Source organism: Artemia sp. Qi Xiang Cuo, chromosome 16 (genome assembly GCF_049724085.1).
Source record: "Artemia sp. Qi Xiang Cuo chromosome 16, ASM4972408v1, whole genome shotgun sequence".
In the NCBI taxonomy this organism is placed as follows: Eukaryota; Metazoa; Arthropoda; class Branchiopoda; order Anostraca; family Artemiidae; genus Artemia; species Artemia sp. Qi Xiang Cuo.
Genome location: NC_142809.1, coordinates 28,730,649 through 28,751,719, shown reverse-complemented (window position 1 = coordinate 28,751,719; position 21,071 = coordinate 28,730,649). Strand labels below are relative to the sequence as shown.

Sequence of the window (21,071 nt, the reverse complement as noted above, 5' to 3'; positions counted from 1 at the left end):
AAATATATTTTTGAGGAGGATACTCCCCCACAACCCCCAGGGAAGGGTTTCAAGTTTTGCCCTGAGGACATATAAGGTTTTTGTAGAAGCCATTGTCATAGAAACTTGAAAAGAGGCTCATTCGATTGGAAACTAAAGGGATAGTGCCTTTTTTAATAGTCGAAAGTGATTGGAGGGCACATCACCCTCCCACCATGCCCCTCCTTCCCCCAAACACAACAAATCAAAATTTTGAGATAGCCATTTTGTTCAGCGTAGTTGATTTCCAGATAGAAAATGTTTTTGAGGAGGAGACTCCCCCAGAACCTTCAGGGAAAGGGTTTTAAGATATGCCCTGGGGGCATATAAGGTTTTTTATAGAAGGCGTTGATAGTAGAAACTTCAAAAAAGGCTCATTCGATTGGAAATTCAAAGGGACAGTGCCCTTTTTAATAGTCGAAAGTGATTGGAGGGCCACTAGCCCCCCCCCCCTACGCCCATCATTCCCCCAAACACATCCAATCAAAATTTTGAGATAGCCATTTTCGTTCAGCGTAGTTGATTTCCAGGTTGAAAATCTATTTTTGAGGAGGATTCAAAACTCCGGTGTCGACACAGCCCACCAGGGCCCAGGGGTAGGCGTTGTAAGTTATGCCCTGGGGCATAACTTATTAAGGGGGGTTTATAACTTATGGGAAGGGGTTTTGTGTGGGAAGAACACATAGGATATCTATTATAATTATCTAATTATAAGGTTAAAATACATACTCTGTGATAGATGTAAAATTGCTTAGGCACACAAATTCCTATTAAGGACAATTCCAAACTGTCCTGATCCCTTTGTGTCAGCAAGTGAAATGGTCTAAACCCCCGTATTAGAGCTATTTTTTCAATCCATTCATTGTTGTCAATCACTTTCCACAAGTTATGCAAGCTGTATATTGTTCATATATACGGTTTTTATCAAAGAGGTAATCGCATAGACTTTAAAAAAAGTCTCATTCGATTTAAATCGAAAGTTCTAGATTCGTTTTTAAAGTCAAGAATAATCGGACAGTAAGCACCCTCTCCCCATGCCATAAAAACTTGAAACTTTTTGCAATCAAAAACGAACAAAAATTAATTTAAAAAACTTTCCGAAAAATAAGTTTTTCAAAAAAAGTAAAGGTCATTTTAAACTTAAGCTCAGGAGATACAAATACCTGTTCAAATTCAAACTCGAAACGACCACAAATTATTATTAAAGAATAAATGAAACCCAAAAACCAACAGAAATTAAATAAACAATCACAAGAAAAAACATACAACAAGTAATAATATAAATGAATATATAGATCTTAAAGCGAGTAATGCTTAGATTGAATATGAAAATCAAGCTTAAAACGAAAAAAAATATTTTGCTATTGAAATATAAATGAAACTTAAAACGAACAGAAATTAAATGAACAATCAATGCGAACAAACATACAATATATAATAATTTGAATGAATAAATAAATCTTAAAACGAGTGAAACTTAAATTGAATATGCAAATCAAGTTTGAATCGAATAAAAATAACTACGAACAAGACGAATTGCATTACAAATGTTTTATTTTGTACTTAATATTGAAAATAAATATTAAAATTACAGTAAAATTTTGAACTGATGAGCTTTTAGCAATTAATTTATATTTTATCTAAATCATGTTGATTTATAATCAACGACCTCATCGATCATTGTCCAAGTCAGCCCCAGTGGAAGTTCGTTATTTTAATAGTGATACAATTTGCATCTTTCTTAAACAATATTTTAATGCAACAACTATCAATAAGAAAAATAAATTCAATTTCGGTGATACTGTTCGTCTCAATAGGGCAACTAATATTTCTAAAAATTAGAAATACTTGTGGCCCATTAAACCTTGTTAAGTATCGTAAATCCTAGAGACTAAATCCATAGCGGATCATTTGTGTAAAACCACAGATGAAGAGATTATCAGCGACTTTTATGACTATGAACTACAAAAGGTTAAAAATAATAGTTAAATCTATCAGATTGAAATGATTTAAAAAACTCGTACTCGCAGGGGTAGGAAACAGTTACTTGTTCTGGGGCTTGGATAAAACCCTGATTTCAATTCTTGTATCGGTGTTGAAGATATTGACAATACCCGATGATTTCTATGTATCTTTTATGTCCAATGTTTCCGATCCTCTCTACAACGAATTGAATAGAACGAGTGATTTATGGACAAAACTCTCCCCCGCCATCAAATTAGACGGTGCGTATGAAGTGGCTCTTGTCGACTGTATTCTCAAAAATACCTATGACATCCTGAGAAAGGATTGTAAATATGAAATAAAAATTAGACCCCATGATTGGCCACTCATTAGCGATCAACATGATGATTGGCCACTCGTTAACGATCGAGAAAAAATTGAAAAGATCAATTCATTTGAATATCCATATGTTGTATTACCCTAGGAGGAGCTCACCTGTATGAATAATTTATGTCGTACTATCAATAAAAGAATTTCCGATCGTAAAAAAGGAGCTTTTCATTTCAAATATTCAAAAGAGGAGGCCAAGATCTACATTAGTTCACCTATTGCCAATTAAGAGGTTATTCTCAATGATAACCTGAAGCATGTTCTTGGGTTTAAGATCAATATTATCAGCGGTAAAAGTGCCTGACACAATAATTTTCTATTTGCTGACTACCCACCTGCCTTCTCCACGGACACTTGTATATTTCTCTACGCTTCATTTGTGGAAACATCGAGAGTCGGTGATTCAAATGTTCCCCTCCTAAGAGTTCTTGAACGAAAAACCAATCAAGAACATATTCACCACTACAATATAAAGCATCTTCAGTATGTTCCCGTAAACACTTCCTATTTGGAACTCTGTCAGTTAACACTAAGAAGTAAATTAGGTGATCCTCTAGCAATTTTAAAAGGCTTAGCAGTGATTACATGTCATTTTCGACCCATTGTCGGCGACAGTAAATTCGCCTAACATGAACAATTGAAGAATTCCATTTTTCTGCCCCGATATCGATTGCTATGTTGGTATTTTGAGTCCACGTCAAATATATAATGGATTGGACTACTACAAGGGTCGTACTTCAACGTCTGGCTACGGTCTTGGTGGCTGGTTTACCTGGCAATCCCTCTTAAAACTATCACCTTCCAGAAAATGTCTTGTATCTATCGCGGCGAATTTTGCGACCTAAACCCTCACGGACTGGGGGGTCAAGCAGAGACTCTGAGGAGCGTGTTCTGAGAGTTATCAGATCTTCAGCTGGGGCCATTTAGGAGCGCCGCCCACCTTAGTAGACTTAAAAGATGGTGCAAAGAACGTATGTATGTCATTCGCCCTTCAGTCTCCACCCAGGCGGTAAGCGAAGGATATCAACAAGGACTTTGAGGAAGAAAACAAGGAAGACCAATAAGCAGAAGAAGAAAAAGAAAGAGATTGTTAGATCAAAGAAGGATTTCTTCTCTTAAGATGACTTATCTCCCCCACAAGGAAGCATATCCATTAATTAGTTCCTCATTGAATCTATTCAATGCTGAAAATGTTGATATAAGTGTCAAGTATGGCTACTATGAACAATTTCACTCCCAACAACCCCACTCGGAAAATATACACTTTCAGATATTTTTCATTGAAGACTATTTCATCGATTTGTCATAAAAATTTATTTATTTAAATGTTGCAGTGAATAAAAAGTCAGATAATAAAACTCCAACTTCTGCTGATGTTATCTCCTACGAAAAATGTTTTTTACACAACCTGTTTAAACAAACAAATGCATTCATTAATGTAATATTGGTGAGCAGTAACAGCAATTCATCCAACTATGCAAGCTACATACAATTTATGATGATGACACCAAAAGCATACAAGGAGTTGAGAGGACAATCATTGGGCTATGAATATCGATCAGGTGTTGATACCGACGCAGAGTTGACTACTGCAGTGACCCAAGAGTATCATCTGGTTGGAAAATTAAATCATGAGATATTCAATATATCCCAATGGCTACCCCCCAATGTCAAGATTGACATAAAGTTACAGCTGGCCCCATCGAATTTCATTTTGAAAAAAAAACAATTCCCGCAGCACCCGATGCAAATGTCATTATCACATCGACAATTCTCCACGTCCAAAAACAACAAGTTATGAGCTCTGTTGCATTGGCAGTGGAAAAGCTAAGAGCCAATGGCAACAACATTAAACTTCTTGTCCCCCATACGATCACCACTCAACGTCACATTGCCACCGATTCTCCTAGCTATAGCGATTCATATTTATCAATGGAGGAATCCCATCAAAACTCGATTTGGCCTTTGTGAAGAGTGGCAGTGCCGTTGGATCCTGGAATGCATCCCTCAATGATTTCAATTTTTTCGGTCTATATAGCCTAGTGTGCAAAATGAATGGTATTCCACTGTACACTCTATAATTTGACAAAAAATCCTATAGAACTCTGTATGAGTTGACCATGCAATCCCTAGAACATGACTCTCAACTATTTGAAAATGGAATAACCTATTCAATGTTTTCAAAAAATCATGGGGTAATTGTTTTGGACTTGTCAGGGACTCAGCATTTGAGCATAGTACGAGCAGGGAATGTAGGTTTAGAGTGCACATTTGCAAACCCATTGGCTGAGAGTATCACGCTAATATCACTGAGTCAATTTGAAACCTATTGGGAAATCACACCCGACGGCAGTGTTCTACTAGCACCATGAACACAAACCAAATAATCAACGTATTTAGTATGGATCCATACATGTCCCAGTAAAAGTCCTATTGCATACCTTCGGACTTCCTTGAAAAAATTCCAAGTGTTAACAATACCTTAATCATTGTTAATAGCTGTCCATCGACTTTGAAGACCGGTCATTGGCTATGCATCTTTCAAACAGCGAAGAATATTGAATTTTTTGATCCTCTTGGCCTATCGTATAAATTCTACGCTCCATACATCAGCAACTTTATTGAAAGCAGTGGGAAAACCATTATTCAAAATCAACGAAGAGTACAGTATTTAACGACTAAGACATTTAGCTTTCATACACCACTTTTTTTCATGTTCAGATTTCGTGGCTACACCTACAAGCAATTTCTCGCCATCTACTTTGACTTACCTCGATTGAACCACTTTCTAGTCAAAAATATATTTACAAGCGTGTGTAATATTGATTTTAGTGCCCTACAAATACAAAGTTCTAAAACTGTATATGAAATTGCTGATTAATAAATGATAATAATTTCTACACATGATAAAACGAAATTTCTACTCTTTATTTTTTATCTTCTACTAGGTAAAGGTATTTGTCAACAACAACTAGTGCAGGTAGATTATCTGAATTCACACTGTACTGATTCTGATGTACTGCGATGTCGCGGTCACATTTTCTACAGTAGAGTGTGACTTCACTCTTGTCATATCTCTTGGTATAGTCACTGATACTATTCTAATTCATTCTATAGAATTCATTCTTTTCAATTTACCTTTTTGAAACAATTGCAGAAACATTGTCCTCAAGTGTCGAATCAAACTCCGTCACAGCCAAATAAAAATCAGTGGGCTTATAATCACAAGACCCATTATCTTCACAACGATGACGTAGAAACCATATTCTTTTGTTGTTCCAGCAGTTGAATCGTTGACTCGGCTCCTCCTCCCAGAACAATCTAAAACCACGACGATACCAATCTTGTAGCAATGTAATAAAATAACGCTTAGGATTCTTTCCATTCATTCCGGGATATGTATTCTCCCACTGATTACATTTATCATAATGGCAATTGGAGCATAGGTGCCCTCTAGGATGACAGTCACACACCTCTTCAAGACAGGTGTTACAATCTTTAATTTGAACAGCATATCCTCTATGCAATTTACACGGGTTGCATAATCTACACTTTTCATCATACTCATCAATCATTGTGCAATTTTCACATGATGACCAACTGCCCAGTGTGTACATACATAGGGGACATATATGGAACATTTTTTTCATGTGTTGACACCCTCACTGCTACAATGAAACTGAGCTAGCAACCACAAAAAATTGGCTGAGAAAGAGAGAGAGAGAGGAGTCAATATCTCGGTTGTCTCTGGTTGGCCGCCTAAAAAACAGATGTTGGCTCAAAAACCAGTCTGATTGAAAAGTTGGAGTTGAAACAAACTTGTGTGGGGAATCCCCGTTCCTACTACTATCTTTTTCGCAATGTTTAGGAACATGTTAAGAATCCCCGCTCGTTTGGAATGGTACCAACGGGACATAAGCAAATAGCACGTAGCTTGGAAAGACACCAAGGAACATAAGGCAAGCAAATCCATTGTCTCGGCAAATAACATGGAGATTCCTATAGCTTCAAGCAAATTCCATATATACTTACATATATATATATATATATATATATATATATATATATATATATATATATATATATATATATATATATATATATATATATATATATATATATATGCGACGCATTATGGGAAAGCATCCATTCCCTCTTGAATTTTCTACCAGGTTGCATAGTGGTCTGTGCAGAGCTGGGACTGTCATGAGAGGGCCCCGGTTGGTCCATAGAACCTGTAATAGAGCTAGCATATCTGATGATGGATGGTCTTGCAGCTTGCATCGATGTGGTATCATCCCATCTTGGTCTCTTTTCAGGAGTGGGGTAATTGTAGGAATCTTCCTTCTCCTTAAAAAGAAGAAGAATTTAGCATGGAAAAACGATCCTCCTTTTTACAAAAGAAAAAATTAGTCTGCACAAAGAATCCCCCTCTCCCTCCCCTCCAACTGCATCAAATCCAATACAATGATTTAAAATATAGATCTAAAAAATAGTCACCTATATTAAAACCTAACCAAACACTAAACTTCAGTGGTATGTGTCGGAATGACCACATTAGTTTTCTTGTCAAAGGATATACGTGTCTGCACAAAGAACTCACTCCCTCCCCCTTTACTTTTCATTCGAAGAAATACTTGTTTTTTTCACCTTACAATGAACGTGTTAGAATTGATACATTGGCCCCTTCCCTGTCTAATATTTTTTATAAAAGCCTCTTAATCATCTGTTAAAGCCTTTTGCTTTCATCAAGTACATCTAGTCTAATTTGGCCAAAAAAAAAAGAAATTCTTGTCAACGAGTCTTGAATAGCGCATTTCCATCCTTTTGTTATCTTAACCCCGATAAGACGCATACCAATGTTGTTTTGAAATCGTCCCCCTCTTGGTAACAGGATTATAAACATGGATGGTTTTATTCAAACCGGAAAAAGATAGCACATTTTAGATGGACGATGGGAAAAAGGATATATTTGAACGAAATAACTAAAAAGTAAGGAATTATGGTCGTAACACAGCAATGGAGGAGGGAGTTTTTGTTTTACATAATAGAAAAAACCATACTTAGCGTTTTCTAACGACTATACACATCATATTTTAAGGGTTTGTATTGTGGGAAGGGAGGGGGGGGCTAAGTCCCCCTGAAATTTGAATTTACTGGAAAAAAGATTTTTTTATCTGGAAATACATGCTTTTTATCTAAGAAATTCAGTAAACTATACTCACATTGACAAATGAAATATCCACTGTTTTTCAAAGTTAATAAAATTCAGTGTAGTATGCTCGATATGTTAAAACATAATGAAAATTAAATTCTACTGCATGAACATTTTATACGGGATTTAAATGACGAATTGTTATGCAAAGGGAAAATAATATGTAAGCAGTTCTCTGATTGGCTGCCTAAAAAACAGGTGTCAGCTCGAAAAAACCAATCTGGTTGAAAAACTTGGAGTTGAAACAAATTTATGTGGAGAATCCCAGTTCATACTACCATCTTTTTTTCAATGTTTAAGAACAGGTGAGGATTCCCCGCTCTTTTAGACTGGTACCAACGGGACATAAGCAAATAGCGCATATCTTGGAAAGACACCAAGAAACATAAGGCAAGCAAATCCTCTGTCTCGGCAAATAACATGGAGATTTCTATAGCTTCAAGCAAATAACATGGGGATTCCTATAGCTTCAAGCAAATTCCATATATACTTACTACTTCCCAGTTCTTACAGCATTCAAAATGAAAATAAAAATTACAGTGAAAATAAATCTTGAACTGATGGATCTTTCAACAATTAATATCATTATATATCTAATATTCAATTTGATTTTGTTTATACTTTCCAAGACTGTTCAAGACTGATATAGTTTTGCCATTTTTTTTAACACTGCGATTTTTTGTAACTAATCGTGTTAGTTTGTTATGAAAACATTCTATGGCTTCTAGGCATTTCTATTTGAGCGGAAAACTGCACCTCAAACTTTGTGGAACATGCATTTTCTTGCATGAAACACCAAAATATAATAAAATTTTAAGTTTCGGAGTGTTCCACCAATCGCAAGCAAGTGCCATTGGTATTTTTGAATCCGCATGGTCTATTTTGGGGGTAGAGGGTAGGCTAATTCTCGTAGCAGCCCCATTGCGTCGTGGTATGGTTCACATTTTCGACACCTGGCGTCTGGACTATCATATAATCTACTAAGCATACAACTACCCCAAATCAGTATCAATAAATAAATGAAACCCAAAACGAACAAAAATTAAAATAAATATTAGAGTCAAATTCAAAACGAGCATAAATTAATGTGAGTAGGGTTCAAAACCCCTATGCTTTCTAAAAGCCAGAATATAATTTGTACTTTACTGAAAAAAAATTCAAATGAGTATACTGAAAAAAATGTGCATTGTCAATTTAATATACATATCCTAATATTTATTCCCTAAAATCTTCATTAATTTTTTATTTCTTAAAGTTACAAAATTGAAAATGTTTCAAAGAATTGTTTTCAGTAAAGCGCCGGTGACGCAGTAGGCTTTAGGCTTCTGCAGTGAGACGATGCATAAACTCTTGTTAGCAGGTATTTTTATTTGATTCAAACATGATTTGCATATTCAATTTAAGTTTCACTCGTTTTAAGATTTATTTATTCATTTACATTTTTATATATTGTATGTTTGTTCGCATTGATTGTTTATTTAATTTCTGTTCGTTTTAAGTTTCATTTATACTTTAATAGCAAAATATTGCAAGCTTGATAAAGAAGGTTGATTTTCATATTCAATCTAAGCATTACTCGCTTTAAGATCTATTTATTCATTTATATTATTACTTGTTGTATGTTTTTTGCTATGATTGTTTATTTAATTTTTGTTCGTTTTGGGTTTCATTTATTCTTTAATAGTAATCTGGTCGTTTTGAGTTTTAATTTTAAAAGGTATTTTTATATCCTGAGCTAAATTTTAAAATTTCCTTTACTTTTCCTTGAAAAACTTATTTTTCGGAAAGTTTTTTTTAATTAATAATAATAAAACATTGGAGCCGTATGGCCTTTACTATAGGCAACGCTACAGCGTTGCCTGTGAAAAAAATATCAAGCCTTCCAATCACTTTTGACTGTTGAAAAGGGCACAAGCCCTTGCAATTTCCGATCGAATGAGCCCTTTTTGAGTTTCTAGGACAACTCTTTCTATAAGTACCTTATAAGTCCCCAGGGCATAAATACAACCGTTGCCCTGAGGGCTGTGAGGGGGTTGTCATCCTCAAAGTCCTAATTTCCAGAACTTTCAACTACGCTAAACAAAATGGCTATCTCAAAATTTTGATTGGATGTGTTTGAGGAAATGATAGGCGTGAGAGGGGCGTTAGTTACTCTCAATTTACTTTCAACTATTAAAAAAGGCACTAGCCCTTTCAATTTCCAACCGAATGAGCCCTTTTGAAGTTTCTTCTACAACGCTTTGAATAAAAACCTTATATACCCCCAGGGTAAACTTATAACCCTTGCCATCGGGGCTGGGATGCGGGGGGGTTGTCATTCCCAAAGACCTAATTTCAAGAACTTTCAACTACGTTGAATATAATTGCTATCTCAAAATTTTGATTGGATGTGTTTGGGGAAACGGTGGGCATCAAATGGGGGTTAGTTGCCCTCTAATCACTTCCGACTATTAAAAGGGGCACTAGCCCTTTCAATTTCAAATCAAATGAGTCCTTTTTGAAGTATCTATGACAACACTTTCTATGAAAACCTTATATGTCCCCCGGGGCATAACTTACAACCTTTTTCCTGAGGGCTGTGAGGGGGTTGTCATCCTCAAAGACATAATTTCCAGACCTTTCAACTACGTTGAACAAAATCACTATCTCAAAATTTCGATTGGATGTGTTTGGGAAATGGTGGGCGTGAGAGGGGGGGGGGGGGGTTACTTGCCTTAGGATCACTTTCGACTATTAAACCGGGCACTAGCCCTTTCAATTTCCATTTGAATGATTTCTTTCTGAAGTTTCAACGACAGCACTTTCTATAAGAAAAAAAAACCTTATATGCCCCCATGGCATAACTTAAAAGTCTTGCCCTGAGGACTGTGGGGGGAGTGTCATCCGCAAAACATGATTTCCAGACTTTATAGCTAAGTTGAACAAAATGGTTATCTCAGATTATTGATTGGATGCGTTTGGAAAAATGATGGGTATACGATGGGTGTTGGTTATTCTCCAATCACTTTCGACTATTAAAAAGGGCACACGTCCCTCTAATTTCAATCAAATTAGCCCTTTTTGCAGTTTCTACAACACCACTATCTATAAAAACCGGAGGTATGAAACTAAATTAAACACTACTAGTTGTCTCCAGATTTTGTTAAAAATTGTATCTTGTTAAAAATTGCTGAAAATCTTTCTCGAGCAAAAAAATAGCAGGCCAAACTATAAAGTCTTAAAAAAACGTATTTACTTTCTTTTTCCCTGAAAAAGACTATGTCAATATAAAACGAATAGAAATCAATTTAAAAAAAACTTTCCACAATATAATTTTGTCAAAGAAAAGTAGAGAACTCCATTAAACCAAAAATGAACAAAAATCAAATCAAATAATCTACCAAGCTTGAAACTACCACAAATCAGTTTCAAAAACTTTTTCCACAAAATAATTTTTCAAAGAAAGTTTTTCAAAGAAAAGTAGAGCTCCATTAAACCAAAAATGAGCAAAAATCAAATCAAATAATCTACCCGGCGTGAAACTACCACAAATCAGCATCGATAAATAAATGAAACCCAAAATGAACAGAAATTACAATAAATGATTTATTTAAGTTATAAAATTAAAAACATTTATATTTTTTCAGAGACTTCTATGTACGGGGTAAGACTGACATTGTCAAATGTCCACCATGGTAAGCAGAAAACCTGTGTTCCGCTGTGCCACATACAAACTATTAACGACGGTTTTTGTTTTGCATGGTTTTTCTATACATAGAATTATCCTCTATCTCGCCTTTCGGTGACACAATTTTTATCCCTGCATACATATAATTTACTGGGAGGTGTCAGATTTACCCCAGACTAGAGAGTAAGCTTGACCTCCCTGAGATGGGTTACTTTCGTGCAGTAACTAAACGAAGCAACAAAATTTGCGAACTTTCTGGATTGTGGAGAATATTACTAGTATGAACAATAGCAACATCAAATAGTTTTTATTGTGCCAGCAACTCCAAACCAATTTTTGGGACCGTATTAAACTGAAAAAATACTTTAAAGGGTTGGACTAACCCATGTTCAACCTTTTTTTTTTTTTTTTTTTTTGTTACTATGGACCGTGGTTCGTCGTTTATTAGGTTGTGTGATGACGTCAGTACCGTAAGTTTTGCCAGAACTGCATTTTATTTAAATTTTTACTGGACATTTAAATTATTACGGGCAAATACTACAAATGCATAAATTTTTCCCTGATTATGAGCCCTTTCCCAAGCCATTGTCTTTTTGCCATCTTCATCTAGGCAATCTCTAGAAAATTACCCTGTTTTTTGTACCACATTAGCAACATAACCTTTTTGATTGACTAGCAATAAGAACTGGAAAAAATGGATGAAGAATATGATGTTATTGTTCTTGGAACTGGTTTGAAAGAATGCATTTTGAGTGCGATGCTGAGCGTGAGCGGGAAAAAAGTTCTTCATATGGACAGTAACAAATACTATGGTCGAGAATCCGCTTCAATCACTCCTCTTCAAGAGCTATTCGCCAAATTTGGACTCCCAGCTCCTGATGAAAGTTATGGGAGAGGAAGAGACTGGAATGTCGACTTAATACCTAAGTTTTTGATGGCAAACGGTCAACTTATTAGAATGCTTATTCGCACAGGAGTAACAAAGTATTTGGAATTCAAGTCAATTGAAGGATCCTATGTATACCAGAAAGGGAAAATTTCGAAAGTACCTGCTACTGCAAATGAAGCATTAATGTCTGATCTTATGGGGTATTGTGAAATGTTAAGATTCCGAAATTTTTTGACATATGTCCAAAATTGGGATGACAATGACCCTACAACTTGGATGGATTTACATCCACAGGTGGCAACTATGCAGCAAGTGTTTGCAAATTTTAAATTGAATGCTAATACTGAAGAGTTTACAGGTCATGCCCTAGCTCTGCATGGAGATGATTCATATTTAACACGTCCTGCCGGGGAAACTCTGAGACGAATTAAACTGTACAGTGAGTCTCTTGCCCGTTATGGCAAATCTCCATACATTTATCCAAAATATGGTTTGGGTGAACTCCCTCAAGGATTTGCTCGATTGAGTGCTATCTATGGTGGAACTTACATGTTGGATAAACCAATAGATGAAATTATCATGGAAAATGGCAAAGCGGTTGGAGTACGTTCAGGTGGAGAGACAGCAAGATGTAAGCAAGTGTACTGCAGTCCAAGCTTTGTTCCTGGTCGATTAAAAAAAGATCATCAGGTCATCCATTGCATTTGCTTAATGGACCACCCACTTCCTGGCTCAAACGCTGCTTTATCATCGCAGCTCATTATACCCCAGAGACAGGTCAACAGGAGCTCGGATATTTATATATCTGTAGTCAGTTATACACACCATGTGGCACCAAAAGGTTGGTTCATTGCAACGGTATCAACAAAGGTGGAAACAGCCAACCCGGAAGCAGAAATTCAGCCTGCTCTTGCGCTTCTTGGACAAGTGAAACAAAAATTTGTAACAGTGAGTGACTATTACAGGCCAAACGAAGACGGAACCAACTCCCAGCTATTTATTTCGCAATCTTATGATGCTACAACCCACTTTGAGACTACTTGTTTGGATGTATTGGATATATTCCGTCGTGGTACAGGGGAAGATTTTGATTTTAGCGGTGTACACAATATAGGAGAAGAAGAATAAAGAGAAGTTTAAAAAAAAATTTTAAGTTTATATAATTTATTATTAAACCTTGTTTGGGCAAGATGAATTTAAATTTATGCTTAATGGGTTTGAAGTAGGCCAGCCATCTTTCAAAGATTAGCAGACTATATTTTGCAAGAATTAACATTTAAAAACATTTAAGTTTAACAGCCATAGTTCGAACCAGAAGTCGATGCTTGTGCATCCACACACGTTCACTATAGCATCTGACAAACTTACATAAAACCGCTGACATCTGCTTATAGAAAATACCTGTCACCAGTTTCATCCAAGCAATGCAAGCTTCAATATTTTACCCTTCCCAAGAGATGTCCTGATTTACCTCAATATTTTTAGTTGTACTAAATCGCTATTACAAACATCAAACGGTTATTTGGCTCAAGAAACTTAGCTTGTTGTGGGCCTCACAATACAATAAAAAAAAATAGTGAAAGAACCGTTAACGATACACTAAATCACATAATACATACAAAACAAAGATAAAAGAGAATATACTGTATAAAACAGAAAGAACAAAAATAGGTAGTAATAATAATAATAGCGATAAACAGAAGCCGAGAAAGCAGAGAAAACAATAATAAAGAGAAAACAGAGATAAACAGAATTTGTCGAGGTTTACAAATTGTTCCAAGACAAAATTTCTTCCAGCAAAATCATACTAGTCTTATTGGTGGACTTCGAAGATGCAAACCAAAATGTAACTAAAGAGAAGTTATGTGGAATAATTCTTTCAATGGACTTCCCTGAACCATTTATCCATTTTGCTTGGAATTCTCAGCCCTCGGCTTTTTCTGCTGATGATATCTGAATTTGAACTTTCAAGTTCAACAATATCTAAAAGGGAGTATGCGGATGATGTCACTATTTAGGAATGCGGACACTCAATTGAAGAATTGAAGACTAATCATAGGCAGCAGAATAGCACTACCTAAGTAAAGAGCGACGTGGGCACAATGTATTATTTATTTATTTATTGTTTTCTTTTGTTTATACCAGGGCAATTCGTATCGAAATAATTGTCGTAGAAATTTCAAAAAGGGCTCATTCAATTAGAAATTGGAAGGGCTAGTACCCTTTTTAATAGTCGAAAGTTGGAGGGCAACCAACACCCTTCCCACGCCCACCATTTTTCAAACACATCCATTCAAAATTTTGAGATAGCCATTTTGTCCAACATAATTGAAAGGTCCAGAAATTATGTCTTTGAGGATAACAACCCCCCCCCCCACAGCCCTCTGGGCAAGGGATGCAAATTATACCCTGGGGGCATGTAAGCTTTATATTAAAAGGGTGATCGTGTAAACTTTGGAGGGGGGCTCACTGGATTGGTAGTCAGAAGTTCTAGTGTTCTTTTTAAGACTCAGGGCAATCAAAGGGTGGATACCCCCTCCCCTCACCCCGTGTTTTCCCGAAATGCATCTGATAAAAATTTTGAGATGGCCATTTGTTTTTTGTAAAAACTTCAATAAAGGATCATTCGATTGGAAATTGAAAGGACTAGTCTCCTTTTTGTTAGTCAAAAGTGATTGGAGGGCAACAAGACTCTACCTCCATGCCCATCAATTCCCAAGACACATCTAATCAAAATTTTGAGACAGCCATTTTGTTTAGCGTAGTTGAAAAGTCTGGAAATTATGTCTTTGAGAATGACACCCCCTTCCCAGCCCCGAGCGCGAGGATTGTAAGTAATGCCCTGACGGCATATACAGCTCTAATGGAAAGGGTGGTCGTTTAAACTCCAGATAGGGATCATTGGATTGCAAATCAGATGCTCTAGTTCCTTTTCTAAGAGTCAAAGTTATCGGGGGCAACGTTTTTTTTCATAAAAGTATCCGATAAAAATTTTGAGATAGCCAATTGTTCAAAAATCGTCCAAAGATCATTTAATGCCTTTGGGGTGGACATAATCCCCCAGAATCTGGGGGTAAGGGCTGGAAGTTATGCCCTAGGGACATTTCAAGTTTTTATGGAAGGGGTGGTCATGTAAAATTTAGAAGAGGCTCATTTAATTTGAAATGTAATGTTTTAGTTCCCTTTTACGATTCAAACATAACGGACAGCAGCTGGCCCCCCTCCCGGACATCCTCGTTCCTCAAAACAAATTCAATTGAAATTGTGAGACAGCCATTTAGTTACCAACACTCCAAAAACCGTATAGCAACGTATTTAGGGTTGACACAATCCTCCGGAGCCCATGGACAAGGGTTGTAATTTATGCCTCAGGGTATATAAGGTTTTGGGAAACGGGTGGTCGCATAAGCTTTGGATCGGATGGAGCTCATTTGATTAGAAGTCCGAAGTTCTATTGTCATTATTAATAGTCAAAAATGAATGGAGGGCAATCAGCCCCGCCCAAGCCTATCATTCCCCGAACTGGGTCCGATCGAAGTTTTAAGAGATCTATTTTATTCAGCCTTTTTGAAAGGTCTAGTATTTAAGTCTTTGGGAATGTCAACTTGCCCAAAGTCCTCAGGGCAAGGGCTGTAAGTTGGCAATGTGTTCATTGTTTACACACGAGTATATGTTATTCAGAAAGGTATGCATGTTTGAACTTCACTTTCTCAGAAGACGAAGGGCATTCAGGTGAGCCTTTCAGAGAATGTTTTGAACTAAATCGAAACGCGTTATTTGTATAAGAATCGTCAAAAAGGTGTAACTCTGGAATAACTAAGTATATTAATTTGGAAGATTCAGGAAAGGATAAGGGAGATGATAAAAAGGTAATATTTGCATACTACCAATACTACTACAACTACCACCACTAGTAAAACTACCAGACCAGTTTATTTACTACAGTATATAGGGGAAATTCGAGCTAAATCAAATGAAGCTATGTGCATGCAAATTGTCAAAATAGTGTATCTCAATAATTGATTTGGGTATTAAGTTAGAACTTTCAGAGAATGCTTAAAGGGGAAAATCATCAAACAGTTCGTGGTAACGAGCTGTATAGTAAGAGCGACTCGTCTCAATAGCAACCAGAACTCTAAAAAACAAAATTTTGATACCAATAGATAAATAAAAAATCGTATTTTTATGCTAATTTTAAATATATAAGTTATGAAAATCACATCATCAGATTCAGTGTATCAGAGAACCTTACTGTAAAGGTTTCAAGCTCCTATCTGCAAAAATGTAGAATTTTGTATTTTTTGCCAGAAGAAAGATCACGGGTTTGGTTTATTTGTTTGTTTGTTTTTCCCAGGGGTGATCTTATCGACCCATTGGTCTCCTAGAATGTCGCGAGAGGGTTCATTCGAAAGGAAATTAAAAATTCTAGTGCACTCGTAAATGGGTGTTGGAATGCATAGCTTAGTCAGTAACATGGTTTCTCCTGAAACCATGAAACCGTCTAGCTTGCATCTTACAAAAATAGAGGTAGCAATTCTGAAAAGAAAAAAGGAAAGGAATTTATCAGACCAGGCGCTTTGAGAAGTAAAAATTGAGAGCCAAGCAAAAGGTCAAAGAGGATTATCACAATGATGGAGATTATAGAGAAGCAATAATTGAAAGATCCGGGTTGCAGCAGTAGATAGCATCCTAGTAAGAGACGATCACGTCCAATGTTAAGAAATATAAAAACCCATAACTCCTAAAAACAGAGTCAGATCAGAACAAAAAGTACACCATTAGAACCTGATTACTACTGATGACGGTCACTGTATATGTGACCGAAATATCTGGTATTTTTTGTGAAATTTATTATACACTGTTTATTAAAAAGGATTTTATCCCTATTTTGAATTTTTATTTTATCGTCATGGAAAGGCGGTGTGGTCTCCGAAATTATCTATGGAACTAGTTAGGAACAGAGTTGTTTTGCCGATTTCAAGACTCCTCCTCCCAGCAAAATGTATAATTTTCATGGTCCAAAGAATGTCCACCGGAAATTTCGAGCTAATCGAACACCAAGGATAAAAAATTACCCCTTTTCCATTACAAAATCTATGCATACATGAAGGATAACTTGAACAATTTACGCCCCTTGTCCCAAGACGTGGGTGTCATGTCCTTCCTGGAGACATTTTTGTTAAACCGTTCAGCTATTTTGAAGAAAAAAGCTACCTCAAAATTTTGAATGAATGTCGGTGGGGCTGTAGCAAAATAACACTTCAAGGGCGCCCGACTCTTTACTAAGTCAACTTGTGCCCACTCCAGTTAGACATACAAGGCTTAGTTTTTTTTTTGTTGCATTGTTCGTTTTAAATTCACGTTGTTGTTTTGCCACTGGATACTATGAGGGCGCTAGGGTACGCCTGGGGCAAACGAGTCGAGCCTGAGGGAAGGGGGATTCGTTGCTCTCCAATCTTTTTCGATCCTTGAAAAGGGCACTAGAACTTTCCACTTTTATCAAACTAGTCCCCTCCCAGGATTCTAAGACAAAGCCTTCTTTACAATGCGGTTGGGCGAAAATTATTACTAGGGGGTACCCGACTCCTCAAGAAGTCATTTTTGGCCCACCTCTGCTATACAGTTAAGGTTATAGTTTTTTCCCAACTTTCCGTGTCATGCGACAAATTGTGGCTTTCTTAAAGGCAAATTTTATGGCCTTTTTTAAAAAATAATAATACCGTATGTACCACAATTGTTTGTATTTTCAAGCTCAGGCAAACCAGATCTTGTAGACTCAGCATCTTCATTGGGCTTCTCAACCTGCAAAAAGTAGTGTTAATAGAACACAGCATCAAATTCAATATATATTTTTGGGGGAAGAAGACTAAAACCAAAGGAATATCCTTGAGGGGAAGGCAAGGAAGTCTTTGTTGGAAAGTCTTTGCTTGATTGAAAAAAGTAGAAACAATTCTTTTTAGGGCATCAGATAACAGACATTGTAGCACAAATGGAGTTAATTAGTTTATATATGACTGAGTCTGCTGACACTCGATTCTTCGCTATTAAGACTATAAGTTTAGCGAGTACTTACTTAACTGACAGCATCTTAGAGTACAAAAAATATAGCCAGTGGGTGATACAAAGTGTTATATTTACCGAATGCGTTTCAAATGTTTGACCTGAATGTTTTGTTGTTTAAAGTAAATAAGAACAAATAAGCCCTTCCGTTTTCTTGGCATTGTGACAAAAAAAAACATTTCAAAGTTTTTACCTTTATAACTTTAATAAATCCAAAATTATTAAGAATTTCAGGAATGAATATCAGTATATATTAAACTTTCACTTGTATAATTTAACTATAAAGACGTTTATTTCTATAAGCTACGATTATGATATCATCTAGCATACGAACTTTTTTTAACTTTGATTTTATTGAATATAAAAACACAAATAAAACACAACTCCAGGAACTGATCCCTAGGGCCTAAATGTAGCCCCTGGAGAACTCTAGTATTCGTATTAATATATCACTGATTATTGACAAAACAACAAATTGTTATGCTTTAAAAGAGAAAAAAAATACTGAAAGAAAGCACTGTGCACTACATAAAAAAGAGAGAATCCTCCTAAACATTATTTATTTGTACTAGTAGAAGGAAGATGCTTTTTATAATTGTATCGTAATGACGGAACTGAAACAGATTCTTTTATTTCCGGCGGAATATTGTTCCATAATTTCACTCTAGCGTATTTGATAGAAAAAGCTAAGATGAAATTTGTGCAAAAAATAGGTTTTTTCAATAATGTGTTTTGTTACCCACAAAAACGAGTAGATGTAATAATTTCCTTTAGAATGAGCCCTTAAACAGCTCTCTATGATGTTCCAGCGCCCCGTTAGCAGCGGAGAAAAACGGAAAAAAGAGGACACTTTAGTTCTACTAATGTAAAAACGTGATTTCCCTTATTGTTCAAGCTAGGGGACAGTAAGCTTTCTGTATAGGGTTTCCAGCCATGGCGATTCCAATAATACTTTTTATTTGAATCCGATACCATGTTTGAAAAGTTTCAGGTTATATTTTTAAATTCCCATAAATTCATTTTCAAAATAAAATTTTAATCCTAAGATTAATTCCTGGATCAAAGTCTTGATGAATTTTGTCTTAAGGAACACAGGAAGGGCAATGGGAGAACATGGAATCAAACGAAGAGGGAAAACTTTTCTGGGCTTAGATTATGCTCATGGTTTAAGCATCCTAGATGAAAGTGTGAGCAGAATGAATGAACTTTTAGAAGTTTTGCGAGTTCAGTGTGCTAGAATAGGTTATAAAATCAATGTGAAGAAGACTAAGTCACCAAGGCTAGGAATAAGTGAAGATGAAAAATGACGTTGGGTAACATAAAGATTGATCAGGTTGACAGCTTCAATTACCTTGGTAATATTATTAGTAAAGATGGTGGAAGCAGTAAAGATGTTAAAAATAGAATAATCAAGGCTTTCTATCAAGGCTTCAAGGCTTTCAAGGTTTTCAGTAGAGCTTTTTCACAGTTAAAAAAAAGTTCGGAAGAATAGGACGATAAGTCTGCAAACCAAGAATAGAATTTTGGAAGCTACAGCAATGACAGTGATCAAATATGGTTCTAAAGCATGGGTGCTCCGAAAAGCGGATGAAGATTAGCTAGATGTTTCCCAGAGAAATTGCCTACAGATTGTTTTGGGCACCCGGCTGACTGACCGTATTTCAAACAGTAGGCTGTACGAAAAGTGTAGTTTAATCCCGTTTTCTAGTGCTATAATTAGAAAAAGGTTGAGATGACTAGGGCATGTTCTACGGATGAAGGATGACAGACTTCCGAAGATTGTCCTTTTCGGTCAACCGTTTAGGGCTAAATGGAAAGCAGGTCGTCCGCGGTTGGGGTGGGAGAATATAAAAAAGAAAGATTCAAGGGAAATGGGAACTTCCTGGGAGGGTGTGAAGAGGCTGGCTTTAAATTGATTGGGATGGAGGAGAAGCGTGCGTAGCTATGTTGGCCTCAGGCAGCTTGGTACTGCGGTAAGATATTAGTAATAGTAGTAGTAGTAGTATCCCTCAATTAGCTATAAGTGACAATTTTTTTGCACTTGCCAGTTTTTTTACGCATTTTTTAATATTGGGTTACTATAGGCGGAGGTTCATCCTTTACTTGGTTACGATGGTGATTTTTTTCCTTTTATTCGATGTTATGAGAAACAGCGACAGATAGCTCGAAATAGATTTTTTTCAGTAAAGCACAAATTGTGTTCTGGTCTTAAGAAGGCACAAAGCGCGTTAGTCCCACTCCTCTTTGCGGCAGTTTCTGCTCATTTTGAGTTTGACTGTTTTTTTTCTTTTATTGTAATTTCTGTTTATTTTGGGTTTCATTTCTCTGATGACAGAGATTTATGTTAGTTTTCTGCATGAAAACTATTTGACTTTATTTCTGCTCATTTGTGGTTTAATGTACCTCTTTACCTTTCTTTGAAAAACCTTTTTTTGGAAAAAGTTTTTTTTTCATTAATTTATAAAAATAACATACAAAGAGGAATATGAAAAAAAGAAGAGAAAAATAGAAACAAAAGGACACTGATAAAATTCCGAACAATTATAAACAACTTTAACTTTTAAGAACTCACTCAACATGGGACAAATACTATGCGACTGCACAACACGATACTAGGCAAATGATAGGAGACACATCAGTAGAACATCGCAAATTGGTGCAGTCAGCAAAGCTACGTGACAGTTCAACAATTTTTGACAAATCTCCAAAGCACCATGTTATCGGGAGACGCACCTATTACGAGTCTAAAAAGGAACACAGGGAAAATACTTGCAGGACCTGAAGAATACGGACCATAATTTTGTCAGAGGCGGAAAACCTTACATAAGGATATCAAAAACAATAAATGTGATTAAAAAAATCTGTTATATAGCCAACCAAGGATTCTC

General features: G+C 36.2%; 1 protein-coding gene and 1 pseudogene across 2 annotated transcripts in view; one reads left to right on the top strand and one right to left on the bottom strand.

Annotated features, from left to right (window-relative positions):
* Positions 1-21,071, bottom strand: part of LOC148942753 (histone H4 transcription factor-like) — a 140,685-nt gene that overhangs the window by 103,052 nt on the left and 16,562 nt on the right. The window contains exon 3 of one of the 2 annotated variants that reach the window (XM_089102021.1): positions 17,853-17,925. In XM_089102021.1, coding sequence (XP_088958147.1) covers positions 17,853-17,925 — 73 coding nt within the window. Of the gene's footprint in view, positions 1-17,843; positions 17,926-21,071 lie in introns of both variants that reach the window. The other variant, XM_089102020.1, reaches the window with a different exon arrangement.
* Positions 11,926-13,251, top strand: LOC148942754 (rab GDP dissociation inhibitor alpha pseudogene; annotated as a pseudogene).